The following is a 26,285-nucleotide window of genomic DNA, read 5'->3' as shown; positions in this document are numbered from 1 at the left end:
TCCTCCTCCTCCCGCTTTGGGATGAAGGAGGATTCGGAACCACGTGATTCTTTCAACATCTCTACGCGGGAGCGGGCGGAGGAGGCGCGCAGGTCGCCCGGCGGACAGACAGACAGACAGACAGACAGACCTACAGGCAGGCACGCCCCTAGTGAGTGTTTCCAGAAGCCCTTTACTTTAGCTGCTTGTCGTCGTTTTTTGCGCCGCCTCCTGAGCATGTGCAGAGTGCATTCACCCTCTCCGGCGGAGTCCCCTGCTGCTCTCGCGGCAGCGTCGGTGCCGGGTCTCTTTTGCGCCCTAGGCGAAGCTAAATACTTGCGCGCGCGCGCACCCAAAACGCCTCCCCTGCTAACTTCGATTTTCAAAAGCCTTACGGGGGGGGGGGCGGAATGAAAACTTGAAGCTGCAAAGTTTATTTTAAATGGCAAGAAAAAGCAGCGCCTCGATCTTAAATTGCCTTTCTCAAGCGCGAAAGAAAACTAGTTTGCCTAAAACTGTGCCCTACTTGATGGCACCCTAATGATGGCCTCCCCAATCCTGCCTGGGCGAAGGATGCTCAGAGACTGCTCAGACACCCTTTCCAAATTATTACAAAAGCACACACATCTATTTGGCGGTTACTGATATTATGATGATTATTTGTGTGTGTGTGCTATTGCAACAGACTGCAGAAATATCCAGCTTCTTTATGGTCCTGCTTGCCTTCGTATTTGTAAATTGGTCCTCTTTTAGTTCTTTTTCAGGGCAGCCTGACATGCAGAAAACGAGTTGGTGAAAACCTTTCTCTCCACACACCCGCCACTGCCCCCATGACTTCACTGACATGCTAGGGAACATATTCTATGGCACTCTTTACAACACAGGACACAAAATCCTTCTTACCGTTGTGGTACTTGCACATATTTACACCTGGTTTTAGTTAAACGCCATTCATTTGTATCAATGCGCTTACTCCCCCGGTACTCCTTCCTTTCCATTGGATATTCTTGCCGCCGTGCGCCAAGACAGATCATTGTCGTTATTCCAGAACATCTGGAACGCAAATGATTACGTATGGAGCCTTTGACAGCTCTAATCACATCATCCCGATACGAGCCCAGCAAAAACAAATGCTTAAATGTGCTATTTTTACTTAGCAGTTTTGTCCCTGGAACATTTTCATCTATAGGTTGCGGTGGTGAGCTGTGGACTTAAGACCCTCTTTCATTCTACCCAGCATTGTTTACAAAGCCCACCCATGGCAAAATAAATTGCAGGTGGGACTGAGACTCCAGGGCGGAGGGGGTTTATGTAATGTTTACCTGATGAAAATCACACACCAAGTACTATTGGTGTCCGTAGTGAGGGTGAGGGGGGTGCTTTTCAACAGGAGACTGGGAAAGGATTGTATTCCTAGACACACATGTATAGCTGAAGAAGCGTCTCCACCCCCATCGTTCAGCCCAGACATTGAGGTCCAGCTCTGAGGGCCTTCTGGCGGTTCCCTCACTGCGAGAAGTAAGGTTACAAGGAACCAGGCAGAGGGCCTTCTCGGTATTCGCACCCGCCCTGTGGAACGCCCTCCCATCATATGTCAAGGAAATAAACAACTATCTGACTTTTAGAAGACATCGGAAAGCAGCCCTGTTTAGGGAAGTTTTTAATGTTTGATGTTTTATCGTGTTTTTAATATTCTGCTGGGAGCTGCCCAGAGTGGCTGAGGAAACCCAGCCAGATGGGCAGGGTAGAAAAAATAAATTATTATTATTATTGCATGCAGTGGGGCATGATCCTGATCATGACTCCTGGTGGCTTAAGAGAGAAAACCCACCTGGTATGCTAAATGCGCTCGTGCATTGATCATGCAGAATTTGGCTCTAAGGTGAGTTGTTGACTAGACTATTCCACTTTTCCTTCAGCTGAGGCCGTGGCTCAAAATCAGTAGATTCCCCAGGGAAGAACTGCTGGGGCCTGTGATTTTTCTTGACACATTTCAGATTTTGTACAGTACAAAATCACCTGAGTGGTGCCTTGATCTGGCAGAGGAAGCACGTCTCATATTTTGGCCTGCAAATTCAGCATTACACATTGGAGCTTGTGTCGGTTTGCACTTTGAAATTATGTCTGTGTGTTTTTCTCTCATCCCCAGCACCCACTTCTCAAAGGAAATGCAGCAAGAGAGAATAATCCAAGATAGTTTGTCAGTCTTCATCCAGAATCATATCCCGGGTGCTGACTTGAGGTATGTTTTATCTCACTCTGGGTCTGGGACAGCCATATAGAAGTGTGTCACATTGTCCATGCAAAATCACGGTGTGGATTTTAATTATTATTATTATTATTATTATTATTATTATTATTATTATTATTATTTATTTCTACCCCACCCACCTGGCTGGGTTTCCCCAGCCACTCTGGGCAGCTTCCAACAAAACACTAAAATACAATAATCTGTTAAACATTAAAAGCTTCCCTAAACAGGGCTGCCTTCAGATGTCTTCTAAAAGTTTGGTAGTTATTTTTCTCTTTGACATCTGATGGGAGGGCGTTCCACAGGGTGGGCGCCACTACCGAGAAGGCCCTCTGCCTGGTTCCCTGTAACTTGGCTTCTCGTAGTGAGGGAACCGCCAGAAGGCCCTCGGCGCTGGACCTCAGTGTCCGGGTAGAACGACAGAGGTGGAGACGCTCCTTTAGGTATACTGGACCGAGGCCGTCGTTAGCGGTATGTCACAACTGCGTTACAGAGTGGGCTGGCATCTATTACCCTTTGTGTCTCTGGGACCTCTATGGTGATATTTCAGTTCCAAATCCAGTATACGGAAGCCAAGTTCCTAAACTGAAACTGCATGGCGCGGCCTTCACGGTGCCTGTTGTCCAACTGTAGATTTCCTTCTTCTGAAACCACAAACCTTACGTAATGAGTATTTTTAGTCACTGTACTGGAGCAAAGCCAAAATTGGCTTGCTGTAGCACTGTGGGGATTCGATATGTTTTGTTTTTGTAGAAAATTAGAGTGATGGAGTGTATAATTTTAACAAGTTGTTATGGCTGAGTAAGCTGGATGTGCAAACAAATTTATTTATGGGTGCAACCTCCTTTTCTCCTTTCCTTTCCCCCTTTTCTCTGATGCTTTTCAAAGAGGGTCTTATTCACAGTATTAGAATGTCATCATGGCTTATTGATCCTCCTACTTCCATAGGTAAAGGGACACGGTGGAGCTGTGGGTTAAACCACAGAGCCTAGGACTTGCCGATCAGAAGGTCGGCGGTTCGAATCCCCGCGACGGGGTGAGCTTCCGTTGCTCGGTCCCTGCTTCTGCCAACCTAGCAGTTCAAAAGCACCTCAAAGTGCAAGTAAATAAATAGGTACCGCTCTGGCAGGAAGGTAAACAGTGTTTCCGTGCGCTGCTCTGGTTTGCCAGAAGTGGCTTAGTCATACTGGCCACATGACCCGGAAGGTGCACGCCAGCTCCCTCGGCCAATAAAGCAAGATGAGCATCGCAACCCCAGAGTCAGTCACGACTGGACCTAATGGTCAAGGGTCCCTTTACCTTTACCTTACTTCCATAGGTACTCCTCAGTCTTTATTTAGCTGTACTCATAGATGTCAGATGATATCGTCATTAATGGTGAATGTAACATTTAATTAATAATTTGATAATTGCTATGAGTGCCTACAGTAGGAAAATAATTGCATAATTGTTAAATGTCTCGTGGGAGAAGCTTAAGTGTCAAAATAATTATCTGCTCCCCTCTCTATTCTTCACCAGTAAGCTTTCCTTCTGTCTATAGCTTACCTGGCACTCTGGACTTCAGGAAAGGTCAGACTCTTTCCTTTAAAAAATGAAAAATCCTAATTTTATAGGCACACAAATTATGGCAAACCCAGTATTTTACATAAACGGCGTAACTGTACATTTCTGAGCCAACCTTCATGTGGAAATAGTATCCCTCAGCTTCCATTTCTATGAACTGTAAATAATCATTTATGTGGATATTTTAAATATTTATTTTTAAAATTTTCATTCTTGGGGCAGCAGAGCAGGGGAGCAGGTAGCAAATGTTGAATTATTCTTCAGGCTGAAGAGATTGTTGAAGATGGATTTCCAGTTTTAATTTCTGGCTTTGCCTTTGAATCAAAGGTTTTCTTAAAAAAAAATAATAATACGTTCCTGGCTGCAGCAAAAGCTTTTCCATAGGGACTTAATCGGCTGCCTCATAGCATTAGTCAATCTTGCTCAGTATTGTCTGTGCCAGGATTTTACAAACTTGGGTTTCCCGCTGTTTTTGGACTCCAAATCCCATCATCCCTGACCACTGGTCCAGCTAGCTAGGGGTGATGGGAGTTGTCCAAAAACAGCTGGAGACCCAACTTTGGGAAACCTTGGTCTACGCTGACTCAGGCAGGTTTCGTTCTCGGTCCTCTCTGGAGATACCTGGCCGATGGTGAAGAATTTAGAGCAGGGCTGGGAGATCTGTAGCCCTCCAGATATTGTTGCAATTGAGCTCCCATCATCCCTCACATTTGGCCAATCTGACTAGGGTGGAAAGAAAACTGCACAGTGCTTATTGAATAGTGACTTAACAAAGCACATTGTTCACAGGATTCAAAATGTTTGGGTCGCTGCAACAACATAGCAAAAAGGAGCGCCAATATTTTTTATTGTTCCGTTCATGGCTTTTTAACATGAACATGTTTTATAAAGCTGATTGGGGAAGAAATCTAAATGAAACATTAACTGCAGTTCATCTTAAGGAATCAGGTGGCTTTTATCCAACAGGGTGTGATAAGCAAATGGAACTTGTCGGGTTTCTATAATGTTTTTGCTTTCCTTTCCTTTCCCCACCCCCAGTGGTCTGGATGACATTGTTTTCTCCTACATGGCAAGCGTCCTGGAAGGGCTTGGGTCCCACGAGTCGTTTGAAGAGAATTTTGACATGGACACCTTTATGGAAATGATGGGAGCATACGTCCCTGGCTTTGCGGAAATCAACAGGTAAATGTTATTGCTTTTAAAAGATGTGATCACACCTGGGGCTGAACCAACTGAGCCCAGTGAGTGAGCTCTTCTGATATGTGCTGCCTAGTGGAAAGATCATGAGGCTCCAAAAATAACAGATTGGCAAATCAAATTACAGGAATTGGTGGAGACGGCTCAGCTGACTAGGAAACTCAGAGGAAACTCAAACCAAAAATTTGCGGAAAAATGGGATGGTTATAGAAGATATGTTCAAAAATACAACAATAGTTTTGACTCCGTGCTAGCATTCAAGTGATAAAGGAACTAAAAGGAGGTGGACAACAATTAAGGATTTATTATGTTTTCAGAATGTTTTAGAAAAATTATATAGAAAGGTTTATTGTTTTGTGTACATTCTAATGTAAGATAAAATATATGCAAAGGGACTTGACAGGAAGTCAAAGTTGAAGAAAAGATTTTGGAAGATAAAAGGGGGGAAATATTTTCCTTCATTATTATCATTTTGTGTGTGGGTGTGGGTGTCTGCACATATGTGTGTTGTTGTATGCAATGTTTGGGAGGAAATAAGACGGTAAATAACAAATAACAAACTAAATATTGATGTATGTAATTTTTATTTCTTAATTATATTTAGTGGTAGTATGGCTGTATTGTTTTTTGTAAGATAAAATCATTCAATAAAAATTATTTTTTTAAAAAAAAAAAAGATATGTGCTGCCTAGGGCATACCTGTCAGAGTCTTGCTCTGCTGTTGTCAACATTTGGATCACCTTCTGCTCGTATTTGCTAGATTTCAGTGGTGGAGAATTTCGGCTTATTAATTTTACAGCAAGTGCCAATCTTTTGTTTCCAACTTTGTCCCCGGTTAATTTGGAGACAAATTAGATAATAGGTAGGTCATCCCTACCTACAAAGCTCTCCTGCTTTCAAGTTTCTGAACTTGTGTTCTAACTTTCGGGGGTGGGGTTACTGAACTTCCTTTTTTAAAAAAATCATTTTTATTTGATTTTACAAATACAAATTTATAACATCCAAATGCATGTCCATATAGAGAGATTACTCTAAATCTCAAGACTTCCCCCCCACATCCCCTCCATGGGTCCTATTGTCAACATTTACAGCTGCATATTATTCCATATTCTAGATTTTAAATCAATCCATATTATCCATGGTATTTGTTACAAACAAGTAGGTTTCATATCCTGCTAATGTTTCCATCTTCTTGCAGCGGTCTCCTATATAAGTTATAATTTCCCCCCATTTTTAAAAAGTTTTTGTCCTCTTGGTTCCTGAGTTTTCCAGTCAGCTTTGCCATTTTAGTGTAGTCCATCAGTTTAGCTTGCCATTCCTCTCTGGTAGGGAGTTTGTCTTCTTTCCATCAGGAATAATAATAATAATAATAATAATAATAATAATAATAATAATAATTTATTATTTGTACCCCGCCCATCTGGTTTCCCCAGCCACTCTGGGCGGCTTCCAACAAAGATGAAAGATACACTAAAATCAAAGCAATAATAAGGGACTTAAAAAAAGGGAAAGCCCCAGGCCCAGATGGGTTCACTGGTAGATTCTATAAAGAAATGGAGTCAGTGGTACTGAACCCACTGCAAGAGGTAATGAATAATATTCTCAAAGAGAGAGAAATTCCAGAAACATGGAAGGAGGCATTAATCACACTAATTCCCAAACAAGACTCGGATTTACAACAGATTAAGAACTATAGACCAATTTCCCTATTAAATATAGATTATAAGATCTTTGCGGGAATTCTGGCAAGGAGACTAAAAGAGGTTCTGGTAGAAAGACTAAATAAAGATCAAGCAGGCTTTCTGCCGGGTAGGCAAATAAAAGATAACATAAGAAACATTGTAAACATTATAGAGTACCTAACGGATAGGTGTGACAAACAAGGTCTGCTGTTATTTGTGGACGCTGAAAAAGCGTTCGATAACATAATCTGGGACTTCTTACTGAAACAATTGGAATACATGGAAGTGGGCACAGAATTCTATAATGGGATAAAGGCAATCTATACAGACCAAAAGGCAAGACTAATCATAAATAATGTGGAGACCGTAGAAATAACAATAACAAAGGGAACAAGACAGGGATGTCCGCTGTCCCCACTGCTATTTATAATGGTGCTAGAAGTGTTACTAAACTCAATAAGAGAAAACAAAGGAATAAAAGGTGTAACAGTCGGGCGGAACGAATATAAAATCAAGGCATTCGCAGACGACTTGGTCGTAACAATGGAAGATCCAACTGTCTCACTAAAAGAGGTACTTGCAGAATTTGACCAATTTGGAAAGGTGGCCGGCTTCAAACTAAATAAAAGGAAAACAAAAATGATAGTTAAGAATATGAACACGGACAAAGTCGAAGAACTACAAAGAGAAACAGAAATAGAGGTGACTAGAAAGGTGAAATATCTAGGAATATGGGTAACACCAAAAAATATAGATCTATTTAAAAACAACTACGAAACAGTATGGAAGGGAGTCAAGAAAGATATAGAATCATGGGGTAGGCTTAAACTGTCATTTTGGGGCAGAATAGCCACAATTAAGATGTCTGTGCTACCAAGAGTACTGTTTCTATTCCAGAATATCCCTGTGATTAAAGGCATGAAGATATTTAAGGATTGGCAGAGGGTAATTTCAAAATTTGTCTGGCAGGGCAAAAAACCGAGAATAAAATACAAATTGTTAACAGATGTAAAGGAAAGAGGGGGCTTTGCCCTGCCAGACCTGAAATTGTACTACGAGGCGTCATGCCTATGCTGGGTAAAAACATGGATAAAACTGGAAGATAGGGAAATGTTAGATCTAGAGGGACACGACAACCGGTTTGGTTGGCATGCCTACCTATGGCATGGGCGCAGGAAAGTACATAAAGACTTTGGAAATCATATCTTTAAGGGTCCACTGATTGAGGTATGGGAGAGGTACAGAGACATGCTAGAGCCCAAAACACCGCACTGGCTGTCGCCACTAGAAGTTATGGGTGTCAAAAAGATAAATATGAGGGCCAATTGGGCCACCTACGAACAATTGCTAAGAAAAGAAGAAGGAAAGTGGACAATGAAGCCGTACGAGCAGGTTAAAGAACAAGTCTATGACTGGCTGCATTACTTTCAGTTAAATGACATGTTTAGAAAAGACATTAAAGATAAAGGACATATGGATAAAGCCTCCAGATTTCAGACTGAGATATTAAACAATAATTACAAAACCCTATCCAAAATGTACAGTATGTTACTAGATTGGAATTTAATAGACGAAGAAGTTAAGCCGGCAATGATACACTGGGCTAGGGACTTCGGTCATAATATATACTTTGAAGAGTGGGAAAAGATTTGGAAACAACATATTAAATTTACGGCTTGCGTGATACTGAAGGAGAACCTAATGAAAATGTTCTACCGCTGGTACCTAACTCCCGTAAAATTAGCCAAAATGTATGGTTCCTGTAAAAAGTGCTGGAAGTGTAAGAAAGGGGAGGGGTCTTTCTACCATATGTGGTGGGAATGCCAAAAGGTTAAAGGATTCTGGGAGAGCGTCTATAACGAAATGAAGAAAATTTTAAGATACACCTTTGTTAAAAAACCCGAGGCCTTCTTGCTGGGTATGTTAGGAAGGGAGATAAAAAGGAAAGACCATAAGCTGTTCCAGTACGCAACAACGGCGGCAAGAGTATTATTAGCCCAAAGCTGGAAATCAGAGGGTATACCAACAATTGAGGAATGGAGAGCGAAGCTGTTAGAATATGTGGAGATGGACAAAATGACAGGGAAAATCAGATACTTAAGGGATCAGAGGTTTATTAAGGACTGGGAAAGCTTTACGAACTACCTGGAAAATTTAAGTGAGGGACAAATAACATTGGTGGGTTTTAAGGGAGCTCTGTAAAAAAAGCAAAGGGTATTGTCTAAAGAGGAATGGAAGAATCAGATAGATCAACGACATTACAAAATAACAAACGCGAAATTGTATAAAAAAAATTAGTACGGATGATTTGTGGAAAGGTTGAAGGAAGTCACATTCTAGATTGGTGAAAATGAGCATTTAACTTTGTGTATTATGTTCTTGTATTTTTCTTTTATTATGGAAATCAATAAAAAGCATGTTGGGGGAAAAAAAAATGTCACATATTAAAAACTTCCCTGAACAGGGCTGCCTTCAGATGTCTTCTGAATGTCAGGTAGATGTTTATCGCTTTGAATTACTGAACTTCCATGCCTTATGAACTCATGTCTTCTTGGGAGGTCTCACATAATACAGTCATCATCGTATAGTCCTTCTAGGTTTTCCCATCGCTACTTCAGTCCCGCAGATTTCAAACAGTGGGCTCTGAACAAAGCATTTTGACTGATGTTATTCAGAATGATCATGTGGCTGCAAATTATATTGGTCTGCATTCCTTTGCCATTTTGGAATGTTTGGTGATGAATAGTCTCCTTGGCGTTTGCTCTCCTTACCTGTGTCTCCGCTTGCGGCGATCACACAGGGTCCCCGGACATTTGACATTCTATTGATCCCTGTGCCACCACTGTGCTTGCTTCCCCGCTGCCACCAACCCGTTACTCTCGGGTACACACTGAGTCCAGACAGTTGTTAACATTAAACCAAATAAACAAGTTTATTTATAAGCATTAACAAGTTTATGGTTTCCCTTCACGGCCTAGGACCCTCATACCTACGGGACTGCCTCTCCCGGTATGCCCCATGGAGGACCTTAAGGTACATATATAGCAACACCCTAGAGGTCCCGGGCCCTAAGGAAGTTAGATTAGCCTCAACCAGAGCCAGGGCCTTCTCAACACTGGCTCCGGTCTGGTGGAACGCTCTGCCTCATGAGACCAGGGCCCTGCAGGATCTGATTTCTTTCCGCAGGGCCTGTAAGACAGAGTTGTTCCACCTGGCCTTTGGCTTAGAATCAGTTTGATTCCCTCTCCTCTTTCTTTTTCCTTTCTCCTCCTGTGAAGAGGCTGCATCCTAATGTTTTAATGTTGTATCTTAATCTTTTAAATTGTATTTTAATCAACTTGTTTTTATTACTGGTTGTTAGCCTGGTCTTAGCTGGGGAGGGTGGGGTATAAATAAATTATTGTTGTTGTTATTGTTATTGTTGTTGTTGTTGTTGTTTACCAGCCTATACCTTCCTAATACCTTCTGACTGATTATCTCAACTGTTTGACTGACACCTCTTAACAGATTCTCTCACATCAGACTAGCCCAACCCACAGACTTATCCTCCCTCTCTCTTCTCTAACCCAGACTGACTTCTTAACAACTCTAACTCTAACTCCTCTACTTGGGTTCCTATAGGTTAGTCATTTTACAATTAGTTAACCCCTTTCTTATGAACCCAGTATGATGTCACACACCTAGGAGGGCAGACGCCACACCACTAAACAGGATACTTCGATGGGAGAGGAAATTTCCCAGTTTCTCCTCAATCTGGTCTCTGCCAATAACGCGCTGTCCTTTTCTTGCAGTAGCAACGTTTGTGAAATGATGGTTTCTCTCTCAGAAAGGCTCCATGAAGCCCACAGTAAACGTAAGTCATGTGATGAGCACTAGGGTGACAGGCAGCGTTGTCTGGCTAAAGGTGTTGTCCAAGAGGCTAACTGGAATACAAGGCTTGTAGCACACTGAATAAGAGGAGGTAGAATAATGCAATAATGGAATACTGAATGGTTTAGTTGATATAAAATATGCAGGGATTTATGTTATGCAAAATGAACCATGGCAAAAGAAGACAGGAAGTCACTGATATTTTAAGGTGGTTTAAATGAATATTTTATACAGTGGTACCTCTGGTTATGTACTTAATTTGTTCCGGAGGTCCGTTCTTAACCTGAAACTGTTCTTAACCTGAAGCACCACTTTAGCTAATGGGGCCTCCCGCTGCTGCTGTGCCATTTCTGTTCTCATCCTGAAGCAAAGTTCTTAACCCGAGGTATTATTTCTGGGTTAGCGGAGTCTGTAACCTGAGGTACCACTGTGTGGTAAAACAGAAAATTTAATAAAAATAAATAATAAAGCGGTACAAATTGTCTTGTTCTCTTTGAGTGGCAGGTAGGTGGGTCTGCTAGGGTCTTTTGTGCCTAAAAGTGTTGTGCATCTTCCAGAATACAGCATGCAGAGCAGGAGCCATGTAAAATCTGAAGCAACGGCCCATGTTCGTGAAGAGGGAGCAAGTGTGTCTGAGGACAACAGGTTGTCGTGTTCCCCGGTCGAGGGAGCCCCGGCAGAGGTATGGACTGGGAGGTTCAACTTTAGTGGCCTCTTCAGCTAACTCTGGTTGGTGGATTTCCTTGTGAAATTCTTTTTCTCCTGTCCGCCGTGCCATCGCAGCTGATTACTTCCCTAAAAACCGAGAGGGTTTGCTTTGCAGAGTGGGGTTGCAATAAATGTGCGTTTGGTCCGTGTAATGGTTGTGAGGGGTTACTTGTGCGTAAATTGCCTTCGGTTTAGTTAGATTGCTTGCCCAACCATGCTTAGGGTCAGAGCTCGCCCTCCGTGACCTGTTAGTCACTTGCAGAATCCGTCAGTGGGCGTTTCTTGAACCTCTTCCAGCATAAAAGCTGTTTGACCCCGAGTCTCCTCCTATGTTCCCTGCGCGGAACGCGTCTGCGCAAGTAAGGGGAAGGCAGGGGCGTGCCAGCGCTCTCTCCACTAGTTTCGGGTGAAGGGTCTTGGAGCCCTGTCACCAATTCCTCCATCTCCCTCTCTTCTCTATTGGTGTTACCCTGAATTCCTTCCCCCCTGCTGGTCCCCTCTCCGGCATCGCTCTGGAGCCCTGCCTCCGCTTCTCGCTCTGATGTCAGTTCCCTGACAGTCCGTTCCTAGAACATCTTGGGATTGTGGGTTCAAACCCCAGGTTGGGGAAAAGATTCCTGCATTGCAGGGGGTTGAACAAGATGACTCTCGTTGTTCCTTACAACTCTACAATTCATTCTGTTTCTTCCTTGGCTTGACCAGGAAACACATGGTGATCCAGTGGAAGTGATTCTGGAGATGTTTCCATCCTGCACGGTGAGCCAAGCCCAAAAGGCTCTAGGCATGGCCTTGGGGAACCTGGAGGAGGCAGCACAGCTCATCCTAGAGGAGAAGGTGCAACTCAACACCCTGGATACAACCATACAGGTAATAATAATTTTATTATTCATGCCCCACCCATCTAACTGGGTTGCCTCAGCCTCTCTGGGCAGCTTCCAACACATATAAAAGCAAAATAAAACATTACACATCAGAAGTCTTCCCTATGCAGCGCTGCCTTCAGATGTCTTCTAAAGCTTATGTACTTACTCATCTCCTTTACATCTGATGGGAGGGTGTTCCACAGGGCGGGTGCCACTACCGAGAAGGCCCTCTGCCTGGTTCCCTGCTGTAACCTCACCTCTCACAATGAGGGAACTGCCACAAGGCCCTCAGAGCTGGACCTCAGTGTCCGGGCTGAACGATGGGGGTGGAGACACTCTTTCAGGTATACTGGGCCAAGGCCATTTAGGGCTTTAAAGATCAGCGCCAGCACTGTAGGTCTTTCAGGACTGGTGTTATATGGTCCCAGTGGCCACTCCTACCTGCTGTGTTCTGCATTAGTTGTAGTTTCCGAGTCACCCTGTAGCCCCACGTAGAGCACATTGCAGTACAGTGATACCTCGGGTTAAGTACTTAATTTGTTCCAGAGGTCCGTTCTTAACCTGAAACTGTTCTTAACCTGAAGCACCACTTTAGCTAATGGGGCCTCCTGCTGCCGCCGCGCCGGCAGAGCACAATTTCTGTTCTCATCCTGAAGCAAAGTTCTTAACCTGAGGTACTATTTCTGGGTTAGCGGAGTCTGTAACCTGAAGTGTATGTAACCCGAGGTACCACTGTAGTCCCAAGTGGGAGAGAATCGGGTATTGTCCCATAGCTGTACCGTGCCAGGAAGCAGACTGGGAGAAACCAGGTCATTTTCAGCCAGGTGAAAGAGGAGTTTCTGGACCAAACTGCCAAGTATTCCACCTGTGCTGGGAATCAAAATTCAAGTGGTAGCCTGTTAGAAAGTCTACGTTTCAGTAGAGAAGCTGTGTGTGATTCCACTTTCTTTATCATTGGAGAATATAGGTTTCCTCCATAAAACCTTTAAAATAAGAGTGAGGAACCCTTTTCAGCTCTCAAGCTGCATTCCTCCTTCCAGAGGTTGCACAGCAAGGCCACAGCAGGCTGAGTGACAGGTGCCAGTCTATGCTGCATGCCAGAGCCGGGAAAGCCAGAGGTTGCTATGCATGTGCGTATATCCATCCGGGCAAACGATGTCTTATCACATTTCAAAGGCTGTGTTGCAACCATGCAAACAACACACAAGAACAGCACGGAGCAAGACTGAAGAGGGGCATGGCCTAGGGAGGGTCCCAAGGGCCTGAGAGTGACGCCTGGGGGGCCACACTCAGCCTATGAAACAAAGGTGTCCCAGCTCTGCTTTAAAATGTTAAAGGTTTGATTAGTTCAAGATCTGTCGGTGTGTGCAGTTGGAGCCCTTCCAGCATTTCCTATTCTTTCAGGTTGATCTTAGCCTTCCCACTCCATGTCCTTTTCCTACCTCTGTGTTATATTGTTGTTTAGTCGTGTTCGACTCTTTGTGACCCCATGGACCAGAGCACGCCAGGCACTCCTGTCTTCCACTGCCTCCTGCAGTTTGGTCAAACTCATGCTGGTAGCTTCGAGAACACTGACCAACCATCTCGTCCTGTCGTCCCCTTCTCCTTGTGCCCTTCATCTTTCCCAACATCAGGGTCTTTTCCAGGGAGTCTTCTCTTCTCATGAGGTGGCCAAAGTATGGGAGCCTCAGCTTCAGGATCTGTCCTTCCAGTGAGCACTCAGGGCTGATTTCCTTCAGAATGGAGAGGTTTGATCTTCTTGCAGTCCATGGGACTCTCAAGAGTCTCCTCCAACACCATAATTCAAAAGCATCAATTCTTTGGCAATCAGCCTTCTTTATGGTCCAGCTCTCACTTCCATACATCACTACTGGGAAAACCATAGCTTTTACTATACGGACCTTTGTTGGCAAGGTGATGTCTCTACCTCTGTGTTATAATCAAGCTTTAAACAGCCATGCACATAATACATTCATTTTAGAACCTGGTGCAGGGGATGGATAGTTCTCTGATGGACCTCAAAAACTTTAGATCACACTCTTTTTTTCTTTTTCTTTTTGACAAGGCACCTTTCAGCTTTCCCTGCATGACAGCAGTTATGGAAACTGGTTGCTGGGATCACGATGCTCACAAATATCCAGTATTCTCTAAGTCTAAGCTGTATTAATGCTCCCCAGGCAACAGCTGAATGCGAGTCTCACCTTCTCGTATTTCTGTTTCTGCGTTTCCTGTCCTGCTCTTTCCTTTCAGGAAGCTTCAAGATCCCAGAAGACACCCAAGCAAGGCGAATTAAAGCAATTTATCTTGGAGAAGTAAGTAACAAGCCACAAAAATCAATTCAGGAAGTGTGCTTCAAAGTGGTCAGGCTTGATTTTGGCTTTCAGTCCAGCTCTAGAAATATGTGTGTGTCACCTGTAATTGGGAAAGAGCTTCCTTGCAGTCAGCGTTGCCAGGGCTGTAGCCACCAGCAAGGGATTATATATGGGGTCTGCCCCATAAGAGACAACCCAGGCCTGTTCCCTGAATGTTCAGCTTTCCATCCGTAAAACAGTAGCAACAGTGAATTATCCCCCGGTGAATGCAGTGCCCCAGGCACAGATGATGATGTGTCAAATGCAAATACTGATTTAAATAGACACAGAGCATAAGTGCTAGTATTATTAGTGTACGTTATTCTACTGCAGTTTAATGTCGTTCAGCGGGGGGCACAGATGTCTCATGTTACTAAATATGACTGCTAGGTGTGACCCTGAAGCGCAAGGCAACTCTGAGAATTTCTGGCTTTTTCGATATGAGCTCAGGACACCAAAAATGAACATCAGTGCCAAACATCAGCTTTCACGGAACCGTATAGTTGGAAGGGACCCTGACAATCATCTGGTCCAGGGGTCAGCAAACCTTTTCAGCAGGGGGCCTGTCCACTGTCCCTCAGACCTTGTGGGGGGCCAGACTATATTTTTTTTGGGGGGGATGAACAAATTCCTATGCCCCGCAAATAACCCAGAGATGCATTTAAAATAAAAGAACACATTCTACTCATGTAAAAACACGCTGATTCCTGGACCGTCCGTGGGCCGGATTGAGAAGGTGATTGGGCCGCATCAAGCCCCTGGGCCTTAGGTTGGTTACCCATGATCTAGTCCAAACCCTTTCCCCCATAGTAGTAGTAATAATAATAACAATAAATAATAATAATTAATTACTCATACCCCACCCATCTGGCCGGGCCCCCCCCAGCCACACTCAGCAGCTTCCAACAGGATATTAAAAACACAATAAAAAATAAAACATGAAAAACTTCCCTAAGCAGGGCTGCCTTCAGATGTCTTCTAAAAGTCAGATAGCTGTTTATTTCATTGACATCTGGTGGGAGGGCGTTCCGCAGGGTGGACGCCACTGCCGCAATGCAAGAATATGCAGCTGTCCCATACGGGGATTGAACCTGCAGCCTGGCATTATCAACACCACACTCTAACCAGATGAGGTATCCAGGCTGATTAAATAGGTAAATTAACCAATGGATTTCAAACAAAATCACTGTTCTAAGCATCCTGGACTGTATTAAACGGGTCTCGGTCAAGAGAAAGGAGTTGGGTGTGTTCCCAATTCCCTGTTGGCTCTCTTTATAGTGCAAGCCACACTACATTTTCGATATATTGAATTTCTGTTGCTGGAAAGAAAACTAAACAATGTGAGAGGAGAAAACAGGTCCGGCTGTACTATCAAGAAGAGGAATACATCTCTTTCAACATTTGACCTTAGATGATCAAAATACCGAATTTTTCGCTCTATAAGACGCACCAGACCACAAGACGCACCTAGTTTTTGGAGGAGGAAAACAAGAAAAAAAATATTCTGAATCTCAGAAGCCAGAACAGCAAGAAGGATCGCTGTGCAGTGAAAGCAGCAATCCCTCTTGCTGTTCTGGCTTCTTGGATAGCTGCGCAGCCTGCATTCGCTCCATAAGACGCACAAACATTTCCCCTTACTTTTTAGGAGGGAAAAAGTGAGTCTTATAGAGCAAAAAATACAGTACTTACTTCTGTACAGCACGACCTACTGGGGGAGACAACAGCAAAAAGGTACAGTCACAAAGCTTTGCGGAGGCATTTTTATTTAAAAATCTATATGCTGTTTCACCTGCATCCTTACCACAGAAGAGTCAATGGAATCAGCACTACACAGCAGAACTGGCTGCTAAATTTAAGTTGCCTGTCGATCGCACATATGGCTCTGCCATGTGGGAAAGGGGGTGCCCTCTACATAACAAACTTTAAAACCAGCAGGGTGGGAACTTTTCTCCAAAGGAAGAAGGGGAAACTTTCCACCGGCAAAGCGTTTTGCACTTTCCTAAAAGACCCACCTCTCGAGAGGACTTTGTGCATTTCTTGTGTGTTTTAGGTATATGATGGTAGATAATGAAGAGGATCAGAAAACACACAGGCCAGCACCCCCGAAAGAGGTAAGCAACACAAACGTATGCAAGCCCATAGCTGAAATAGGGGAAAGAACTTTTATAACCCAGCCTCACGGCTTTGCATCATTATTTACAGTGGTTTGAGGTCTGGCAGACAAACTGTGGACATGTAACCTGGAACCAGCAAAAAGCAGACAAATGGTTTTAGAGCAGATTTGCCGCTTTGTGGACAACAGCTTAAAAAGTTGCATCAACCCCCATCTCAACGTCTCTAGCACCAGACTATTGCTAGCCCCATTTTACTGCCTTTGTGTTCACTTTTAGTAAACTGCCAACGTCATCGGGGCTATTTTATGCACACACAGGACTTGGCAATAGTAGATTTCAGTAAGCATTCATCCGGGCACTGAGATCAGATAGTGCCATGCTTTTCCAGATATACAATTGCTTCAGAAAGGAATCTCTGGGACAGGCACGTCTTGTAGGGGTTTTGCAAATAAATGGTAGGGGGAAACTATTTGCTCTGCATGAGTTCCGTGCATGAGTTCCATGAACTCAAGAGGCCAGGTTTCATATCACAGGATTTTTTGGGGGGGGGCCCTATGAAAAACAAATAGTTGGAAGGGAACCCAGTCCACATAATCCAACAGCCCTCAGTCTCTTCAATTAAGTGAGATCACAAGTTAGATGTCCTCCAGAACTGTTCATAAAAGCAAATAACTTCAAGCAAAAAAATCCAATTACATCCTGAAATGATTTATGGTGATTTGTCAGAGTGTATCACTCAAGTACTGTCCCTACCCTTCTAGAATACAGCAAGATATATAGCTCTACATCTTAAGTTACTGTAACCGCAAAAAGGATGCGCCCACCCCCCACCCCCGGCAATGAATTCCTAATCTAAACACAGCAGCCCTTTTGGAACGAGTCCTTTGCATGCAGTATAGTATTCCCCAAAGTATAACTGAAGCACATTTTCTGCACCGAAACTGAAGACACTCCACATGAAGAGAGGCCATTTCCCTATGTATGTCACTCTTCTGAGCACACGTTTTGCTTAAACAGCAGATTCTGCTGCGTCTCTGTCTTGTAGGTCATTAAATAATGCAACCACAGCCAAATTCCCAGCAGAGGCCGTGTGTTCTGGTCTTTCCAGCTTCCAGTGAGTCATGCAAAGATGTAGCAGCCGGTCTCCACTGTGGATGGGTCATCTTGAGCTCCAGGAAGGAGCCTTGCGTTAGTGCAGTAATTTGTGCAAGAAACTAACTATTCCACCAACCAATTCGCAAAGAAACAGCCCGTTCAGATTGGAAAGCAACTCAGCTTCTGTTTCCGTTCTTTGCCCTTAGGCTCCCAAGAAGATGATTCGCTACATTGACAATCAGGTAGTAAGTACCAAAGGGGAACGATACAAGGATATCAAGAAGGCAGAGAGTGAAGAAATGAAGAGAACGTACATCAGTCTCAAGCCCGCCAGGAAATATAAATTCCACTAAGGGCCACTCAAGTCCATCACATGCCTTCTGCTTGGGTACTCGTGTTAGCCGTTTTCTCACCATCTACCAGCCAAGACCGAAGAAACCCTTCTGCCTATTTATCTGGGGGGGTGAAATTTAGAATTAGAAGTTTGTGTTTACATGCTTGAGAACTAACTCTCCCTATACAGAAGCAGGGCCTATGGTGACTGTAGGAGCTGCTGCTCCTCCTCCTGCCCTGTCCTTTTCCTTACAGGAGTTTACTACGCTAGTGTTCTGCTTGTGTTGTTTTATGACAAGTCATTTGAAATTTGTGCATAATGTATGATCACGTCCGCCTAACACAGTAAAGCTAGCTTCCCTGACTGCTACAGAGTCAAAAAGTGTGCTTCCTTTTAGAAAGCTATTTTCCGACTGGTTTCTAAAAGATCGGCTCTAAGAATTTCACTCGTTCATCCAATTCTCACCTTTCGCTGTGAGAAGGTGAGAATCTAATAAATATTCCCCCTTTAACCGCATACACAGAAGAAGCTACATGCACCAGCACGGGTGTGGTCCACATTTGCCCTTAAAAGCAGGAGGGTATGTGGAGAATGCCACTCTTCTCAGCACTCTGGTACCAGCACTCCCCTATCTACCCTGAAGCCTTTAAGGGCACAACAGTCTGTTGCACACCTGAAGGAAGGATCTCTCTCCACTCTCACTAGGAGGGTGAGGACTTCTCCAAGACTCAGCTCAAAGCAGAAAGGAAGTTGTACTAATATTGCCAGCTGTCAACCTTACTCTCCAGTGATTATACATTCTGCCTGCCCACCCACCCCAGAATCCCTATTTATCTTTGGAGGTCCACATGAAGTGCAGTTGGGTAAAATGGGTTCAACATCAATGCAACTGCCTGCCAGCAGTCGCTTCACAGCAGCAAGCCCGAAATCCAACTCTAGAATATCCTTGAACGTACATGCTATGTATCTGTTAGCCAGGATGCATCAAAACACATCCTTGTTGTCCATTGTGATGCAAGTGGGTTTGTTTTTCTAATGCGCGGAGAGGTTCCCAACAAGGGGTATTAGTAGCTCAGAACCAGCCCGGCTTGAAGGGATGAGACGTAAACCCTCTCTGCCTCTTGAGCTCCTCAGCAGAGATATCCGACAGGTCTTCCTGCAGGCAGCCACCAGGGACCACTGGACAGTGCCTTGCCTTCATTAGATCTGAAGATTGATAAAAGGGGCAAAACCCACTACATCTTGCAAGAGAACCAGGGCGCGCTGTAGTGGAGGTTCCACGTCCACCTCCACACCGCGATTGCGAAGGATGCTGAGGCTGGATTCTACCACGTCGTGGCAGTGCTTCACCTTCAGAGCACGCAGCTTGGGGCAGTACTCTGCCAAGGTCCTATCAAAAGAGAAGATGCAAGAAGTTTAAGTTCGCAGTCTCCTGCCAGCATCAGAGTTGCCCAAACCAGAATGATATTCCTTTAGGGTTTGCTGGGGTGGGGCTACAGCAATAAAGCACACATTTTGCATTCAGAAGGTCCTAGATTTAATCCCGGGCATCTCCAGTTGTTTCAGTCAACAGTACTGGGTTATATCAAACTTTGGTTAATGTGTTATAAGAAAGCTGTTTACGTTCAGCACAGGTAGGCAAGGCTGGTAGGGAAATAGGGCCATTGGTTTAACATTTAAGGAGGGTAAGAACTTAATAGCAGCCTACTGGATCAGGCCAATGGCCCTTCTAGTCCAGTATCCTGTTCTCAGAGTGGTCAACCAGATTCCTGTAGGAATCCTGCAAGAAATTCAACAGCAAGCAGCAAAAAACCTCCATCCCTCATCTCTACTACTGTGCAGCTAATATCCAGCATATTGTCTCTGCCTATCATAGCAGAGAAAGACTAGGGATTAAGTTACATAACTGCTGTACGACGTGTGGGGGTTTTGCAGTTCTTCTGATACAGAAATTCAAGACAGAACGTGGTCTTGTAAATTAGTCAGCTTGGCCCAAGGTTACAAGAAGATGTTCCATATTGTAAAAAGAGAAGTGGCTGTAAATACCCTTGGAGGGGCAGAGTAAAGTCTCTGGTAATCAACGAAAGGGGTATTTGGTGTTCTTCCCCATGGCTTTCCCTACCTCTGCTAGCCCACAAATCTCCAAGTAGCCTTTCAGAACACCAGTAATCTCTTTCCATTCACTGGTCTCTGAAAATTGGCCCAGCCAAAATGATATGTGCAAACAAATTGTAAGCCCACAATGCTGTAGAATTTGCATTTACTGCGGCTGGAGAAATTTAGGCTTCGAGCTGCAGAATCTGTACTTTTGGTATAGGATTCCACAAATTCCAGAACTTTTACTGCCATTGTGAAAAGCCAAAATAATCCAAGGTTGATGTTTTACTTTTTACTTTTTCCCTGGATCAGGAGGGTAACAACACTATTTAAACATTCAAAATCAAACTGACCCTGCCTAGAACAGACAGGTCCCAACGAATCATCGTTCATCCAAGAATCCCGCCGAAGGGCAAGAAACACCAAAAACCAGCACAGAGAATGTCAACTTCCGTATTCCAAAAATAAAGATGTAGCTCTCGTGGTGAGAACATTGGAAGGCAAAAGCAATTTTTAGTTAAAGCTTAAAACATAGCGGGACGGATATAAGTTTCAAAGGCTGGAACTTCCACATCTTTCAAGCTAAAGGAACAAAAGTGGAGCGGGAGGGGACACAACTATAAAAATAACCAGAAGAAATACAAGAAAAAATAGCTGCAAAGTGTTGTGGAAAGTTTGTGGCATTTTAAATACATCCATCAATGGAAAATGTGGTTTACTCTTTCATGAAAATGACCCCAAAAGGACTGCATGCCAGGTAATTTGAGAAGACCTCCGGGTTTTAATTTATTGATTTATGCTTGACTGTTTTTAATTGATTTCTCATTTCATTTGCCATATAAAATCTATCATCCTCCACCCCACCTGGTTTTTTTATATTGGAATGACCTGCGGTTATAAGCAATAAACTGAATAAAAGCTATTATAATAGGATAGGATTTATATTGATCAGTGGTTAGTATGTCCAACTAGAACTGGGGAGACCTGGGTTTTAAAACCACCCTACCAAAAGACTTACTGGGTAGCCTTGGGCCAGTCGCTATTTATCAGATTTGTTATGAGGATGAAACCCTGTACTTTGCCTTGAGCTATTTGGGTGGCACTGTGGTTTAAACCACTGAGCCTAGGGCTTGCCGATCAGAAGGTCGGCGGTTCGAATCCCCGTAACAGGGTTTGCTCCTGTAGCTAGGTCCCTGCTCCTGCCAACCTAGCAGTTCAAAAGCACGTCAAAGTGCAAGTAGATAAATAGGTACCACTCCGGTGGGAAGGTAAGTGGCATTTCCGTGCACTGCTCTGGTTCACCAGAAGTGGCTTAGTCATGCTGGCCACACAGTGGTGTAGCGTGGGGGTGCAGGGGGGCCGCACCGGGAGCAAAATCTGGGGGTTAGGGTTAGGGAGCGCAAATCCATGGGTTAGGGGGCGCAAATCCACGGGTTAGGGGGCGCAAATTACTTGCCTTGCCCCGGGTGCTGACAACCCACGCTACGCCACTGTGGCCACATGACCCGGAAGCTGTACGCCGGCTCCCTCGGCCAATAAAGCGAGATGAGCGCCGCAGCCCAAGAGTCGGCCACGACTGGACCTAATGGTCAGGGGTCCCTTTACCTTTACTATTTGTGTGAAAGGCATGATATAAACACATTAAATACACACCCAACTGTTGCACCCATTACCTAATGGAGTTGTTCTTGACCCGCAGGCAGCCTGTGAGGTCGAGGTGCTCCAGTTCGGGACAGGCTTTGGCAATCTCCTCCACTGCCGCGTCACCCACATTCGCGTTGACAGCCAGCGAGAGAGACTTCAGTCTGTTACACCTCTGTGCAAGGTAACAGATGGCTTCATCTTTCAGCTGCCGACAGGCTGTAAGGTCCAGGGACTCCAGCTCCTTGCAGTGGTCAGCCAAGCTCCGCAGGGAGAGGCTGTCTACCCACTCACAATGAGCCAGAGAAAGCCGGCGCAAATTGGGGCAGCTCAAAGAGATGGCCACCAGGGCATGGCGACTCAGCTGTACGCAGCCATTCAACTCAATTTGCTGCAAATGGTGGTTCTGGCCAATCACAGGAAGCAGCTCCTTGTCAGACAGCCAATCGGAACAGTTCTGTAGTCCCAGCTGTTGCAACACCTCGTTGTCTTTTAGCAGGATGCAGAATGCAGCTTTCGGAATGTTTGGTCCCACCTGCCATAGGCAAGAAGACAAAATGGGTTGTCGCTGCAGCATTTTAATAATCCAAGCGCGCTCTTCTCCAGCCCTAATTTTTGTTTGCAGAGCTAATAAATGCAATTGGCATTAAAGGGTAGGGTGTAAATTACAGAAAGATAATATCTGTAAATAATAATTAAAAAATTGAAGGGAGCAAGTGTATTTTAACCATCCTAAAATTACTTTGCATAAAGTAACTATTCCTGTTATGACTCTGCGTACTCCTCTTGAGAGTTCAAACTACAGGCTTGTGCGTTAAAGTAAGCATACTCTTCTAGAAACTTCTGCTATAATCTGGAGAATGCTTTTTTAAAAATTTGTGGAGTTTATATGCATAATTGGAGATTTAAGCACCAACTTTACGTACACAATGCTCACATCACATATAGATGTGAATTTCTATATGACCAAATATCCCTGTAAAATTATTAACTTTCAAGCTATATTTTACATCCAAAAATCTGGTGGAATAAGGATCAGATAACAGTTTATTTTTCCTAGAAATAAATTGTCTTTCGTGCCACCCTGCTTTCTTCTGTACAGCTAGGCTTGAAATTCTTTTTGCCCAGGATCAATTACTGAACAAACTCACTGCTGAAGCTCAAACGTTCAGCACCAGGAATATTAACTCTTATCTTACACTGACTTATTCCCAACACTAATTGAGAAACCAGAGAGCTTGATCCGAGCACCTACAACGAATTTCACAAAGCGCGGCAGATAGTGATGGTGTTGCCGCTCAGTGTCTTTTTTTAAATTGCTATATTAAAAACAACACAACAGAAACAATCAGCCCCACACTCACTCTGCCATGTGACTGAACGCACACATTCTTACCACATGCACAACATTACCCATACCTGCCTAGAATCAAAGCAGCGCATGTTGGTGAGGTAAAGCTGAATTAGAGACTGAAACGCCTTGCTGACCCTCTGCAGGCTCAGGAGTTGCCTCAGAGGGAGATACGAGAGAACATGGGGGAGGAGGATGTCTTCCCAGGGCAGGTCCAATAACTGCTTTCTGGAATAAAAAAAAAAGGAAGTCAAGAAAGCAGCTGCTTAAAAAAGAGTGCAGCAGGGGAGTCCACAATTGCATGAAAATAATCTTAAGAGAAGGAGAATTACATGAAGATGATGTACAGATGGTATATAACACCAGTGCAGTTAGAGAAAATGTACAAAACTAGTTCAAATATATGTTGGAAGTGTAAAGAAAAGGAGGGGACATTTTATCATATGTGGTGGGATTGTAAGGTAATTTTAAAAAATTGGGAAATGATATATAAGAAATTGAAGAAAATGTTCCATTTAACATTTGTTAGAAAACCTGAAGCATTTTTATTAGGTATTGTAGGGAAAGATCTGCCAAAAAAGCTGAAAAACATCTTCATGTATGCGACAACGACCGTGAGAGTTTTAGTAGCACAAGGATGGAAGACTGAAGAAACCCCAACTAAAGAATCATGGCAAGAAAAGACTGGCAAAACTGACATACAAGCTACAGGAAAAGGATAACTGTGACTTTAAAGATGAATGGGAACCCTTTACAAAGTATTTAAAGATGCAACAAAGCAAACTGGACTCCTTGGCTGGTTTTGAATAAACATTCACAAACTTTTTATTGATAATTATTACTTAAATAGTTTGAGGATCTATACAACTTTGTAACATGCAGAAAACAGCATTTTTAGAGAAATCAAAGACTGGAACTGAGGGAAGTCGGGGGGAGTTCTGTGGGGGGAGGGAGGGGGAGGGAGGAAAAAAGGGGGAAAATAAGGATGATATGTTTCTAGATAATATGTTTTGTTTTAATTTTGAATAAAAAAGAAATAAAAAAAGAAAAAGAAAATAATCTTAAGAGAACTGCTTTAACAATCAAGCAGCGTGTGAACTTTGAGATAGATAAATATATGTAAGTAAATAAATAAATTTATGCCCCCTTCTTCCCTGACAGGATCTCGCCCACCTACAGAGCAGCGCCGGATTTAGGGCAGTGCAGGCAGGTTCACCTGTGCAGGTCTCCTAGCTGAGGCAACATCATTTAACCCAAAGTTTTGCCTTCACCCCAGGGCCGGATTTAGACTTGATGAAGCCCTAAGCTACTTGGAGGTAATGGGGTCCTTTATATGTCCAGCTGTCCTTAGTCAACAACCAATTATGGCTGTTTCTGGGTTGAATATATGGTAATTTATGGACCTAATAGGTATCTAAAGCCATTTGCACATGCAGAATGCAGGCACCCTATATATAGAAATGAGCAAGCCAGTGATATTTTAGGAAGCAGGCTAGCAGGCGGGGCCCATGACTTACATCATAGGAGCCTACACAACACAAAACACTGTTGCTCTATGTAGGTTTTATTTAATTTCTTTTTTCTTTAATCTTATATCTTGGAAATGTATATCTAGTGGATTTTTTTTCCCTTTAAATTTTTTTGGTGCCCCCAAAGAGAGTGGGGCCCTAAGCTACAGCTTGTTTAGCTTATACGTAAATCTGGCACTGAGAGCAACAGATGTCCTCAAGTGCCCAAGTCCCTCCCTGGGAACACACCCCTCGCACAACCACCCTGGTGGATTGGCCAGGTTGGGATTCATAGAACTGTGGAGTTGGAAGGGGCTCCGGGGTGTCATTGGGGATGCGGGTGGTGCTGTGGGTTAAACCACACAGCCTATGACTTGCCGATCAGAAGGTCGGTGGTTCAAATCCCCGTGACGGGGTGAGCTCCCGTTGCTCGGTCCCTGCTCCTGCCAACCTAGCAGTTCGAAAGCACGTCAAAGTGCAAGTAGATAAATAGGTACCGCTCCGGCGGGAAGGTAAATGGCATTTCCATGCGCTGCTCTGGTTCGCCAGAAGCGGCTTAGTCATGCTGGCCACATAACCCAGAAGCTGTACGCCGGCTCCCTCGGCCAATAAAGCAAGATGAGCGCCGCAACCCCAGAGTCGGTCACGACTGGACCTAATGGTCAGGGGTCCCTTAACCGGGGTGTCATCTAGTCCAACCCCCCGCGATGCAGGGATCTCCACTACGGCACCCATGACGAATGCCCATCCAACCACCTCTTAGCATCGTACAACCTGAGGAGTCGGGGGTGGGGGTAGTTCCCCCGGGGGGGTCATCTAGTCCACCCCCCCCAAATGCAGAAAATCCTGCCCTGCGTGGGCTCGAACCTCCCACCTTCCGGTTACCAGACAGACGCGCCACCGGCTCTCTCCACCCCCACCGAGGCAAGGCTATTATATGACTCGGTGGGGAGGAGGGGGGGTTCTCTCCCCAGACGCCGCCCCCTCCCCCACTCTCCAGCCGCCCATCCCCCGCCTCTCCGCACCTGACGCCCGCCGGCCCCGAGTGCCGCGCTCCGCCCGGAGGCTCCATCCTTCTGAGCTGCCGGCAGGTGCACCGTCAGACAGACAGCCGCAGCCGCTGTCGCGTAAATGACGTCACGGGCGTCGAAAGCGTCGCTTCTTTTTTGCGTCCTCTACCGCTTCCTTACCCGGCGGGAGGGAAGGACCGCGCTCATAGAGCTATGAAGGGTAGAGTAAACCCGCCCAGGCTGCCCTGCTGATTTTATTATTATTATTATTATTATTACCGCCAGTATTCTGCATTTAATTACCCACAGGGACTCAGGGATGAAATAAAGGCGGCTGGAGACATAGGGAGGGGTGGAGCAAACCCACCCAGTTGTCTTAATGCGAGTTGTTGTTATTATTGTTATTACTATTATTTATTTGTACCCCGCCTTTCCCATTCCTTCACAGGGACTCAAGGCCGCTGACAGATAATATAAAGACAGCTAAAAACATATGGGGTGGGGAGTAAACCTAGGCAGTTGTCTTAATATGAAATTTTATTATTATTAGGTATTTATTTATACCCTGCATTTTCTCCTTCACAGAGACTCGAGGCAGCTGATATAAAATAAGGGAAGCTAAAAACATGAGGCGGGGAGGAATAAACCCAGCCAGTTGTCTTAATATGAAA

General features: G+C 44.4%; 2 protein-coding genes across 3 annotated transcripts; one reads left to right on the top strand and one right to left on the bottom strand.

Annotated features, from left to right (window-relative positions):
- On the top strand, positions 1-18,376 carry CUEDC2 (CUE domain containing 2). 2 transcript variants are annotated; one of them, XM_081913807.1, is made up of 9 exons: positions 1-151; positions 2,129-2,221; positions 4,832-4,975; positions 10,467-10,525; positions 11,100-11,224; positions 11,953-12,117; positions 14,364-14,425; positions 16,515-16,575; positions 17,880-18,376. In XM_081913807.1, the coding sequence occupies exons 2-9, from the start codon at positions 2,148-2,150 to the stop codon at positions 18,024-18,026; spliced, it is 837 nt and encodes a 278-aa protein (XP_081769933.1). In that variant the 5' UTR covers positions 1-151; positions 2,129-2,147; the 3' UTR covers positions 18,027-18,376. The 2 variants fall into 2 exon arrangements, with proteins under 2 accessions (XP_081769933.1, XP_081769932.1); XM_081913806.1 differs by having other exon boundaries at positions 10,464-10,525.
- FBXL15 (F-box and leucine rich repeat protein 15) lies at positions 18,132-25,770 on the bottom strand. The gene is made up of 4 exons (XM_081913781.1): positions 25,630-25,770; positions 23,165-23,324; positions 21,778-22,280; positions 18,132-19,397 (listed from the first exon to the last, which is right to left on the bottom strand). The coding sequence occupies exons 1-4, from the start codon at positions 25,674-25,676 to the stop codon at positions 19,208-19,210; spliced, it is 900 nt and encodes a 299-aa protein (XP_081769907.1). The 5' UTR covers positions 25,677-25,770; the 3' UTR covers positions 18,132-19,207.
- Positions 25,771-26,285: the final 515 nt, after the last annotated feature.

Source organism: Podarcis melisellensis (assembly GCF_964234715.1).
Source record: "Podarcis melisellensis genome assembly, chromosome: 5".
NCBI lineage: Eukaryota > Metazoa > Chordata > Lepidosauria > Squamata > Lacertidae > Podarcis > Podarcis melisellensis.
This window is presented reverse-complemented; position numbering and strand designations above follow the sequence as displayed.

Excerpts from the sequence above, each read along its gene's own strand:
- FBXL15 (XM_081913781.1), bottom strand. The coding sequence starts at position 25,676 with ATGGAGCCTCCGGGCGGAGCGCGGCACTCGGGGCCGGCGGGCGTCAG. Across the intron at positions 23,325-25,629 it reads TCGGGGCCGGCGGGCGTCAG|AAAGCAGTTATTGGACCTGC; the intron begins GTGCGGAGAGGC and ends TTTTTATTCCAG. Across the intron at positions 22,281-23,164 it reads GCTGCTTTGATTCTAGGCAG|GTGGGACCAAACATTCCGAA; the intron begins GTATGGGTAATG and ends TGCCTATGGCAG.
- CUEDC2 (XM_081913806.1), top strand. The coding sequence starts at position 2,148 with ATGCAGCAAGAGAGAATAATCCAAGATAGTTTGTCAGTCTTCATCCAG. Across the intron at positions 10,526-11,099 it reads CCATGAAGCCCACAGTAAAC|AATACAGCATGCAGAGCAGG; the intron begins GTAAGTCATGTG and ends TGCATCTTCCAG. Across the intron at positions 11,225-11,952 it reads TCGAGGGAGCCCCGGCAGAG|GAAACACATGGTGATCCAGT; the intron begins GTATGGACTGGG and ends TGGCTTGACCAG.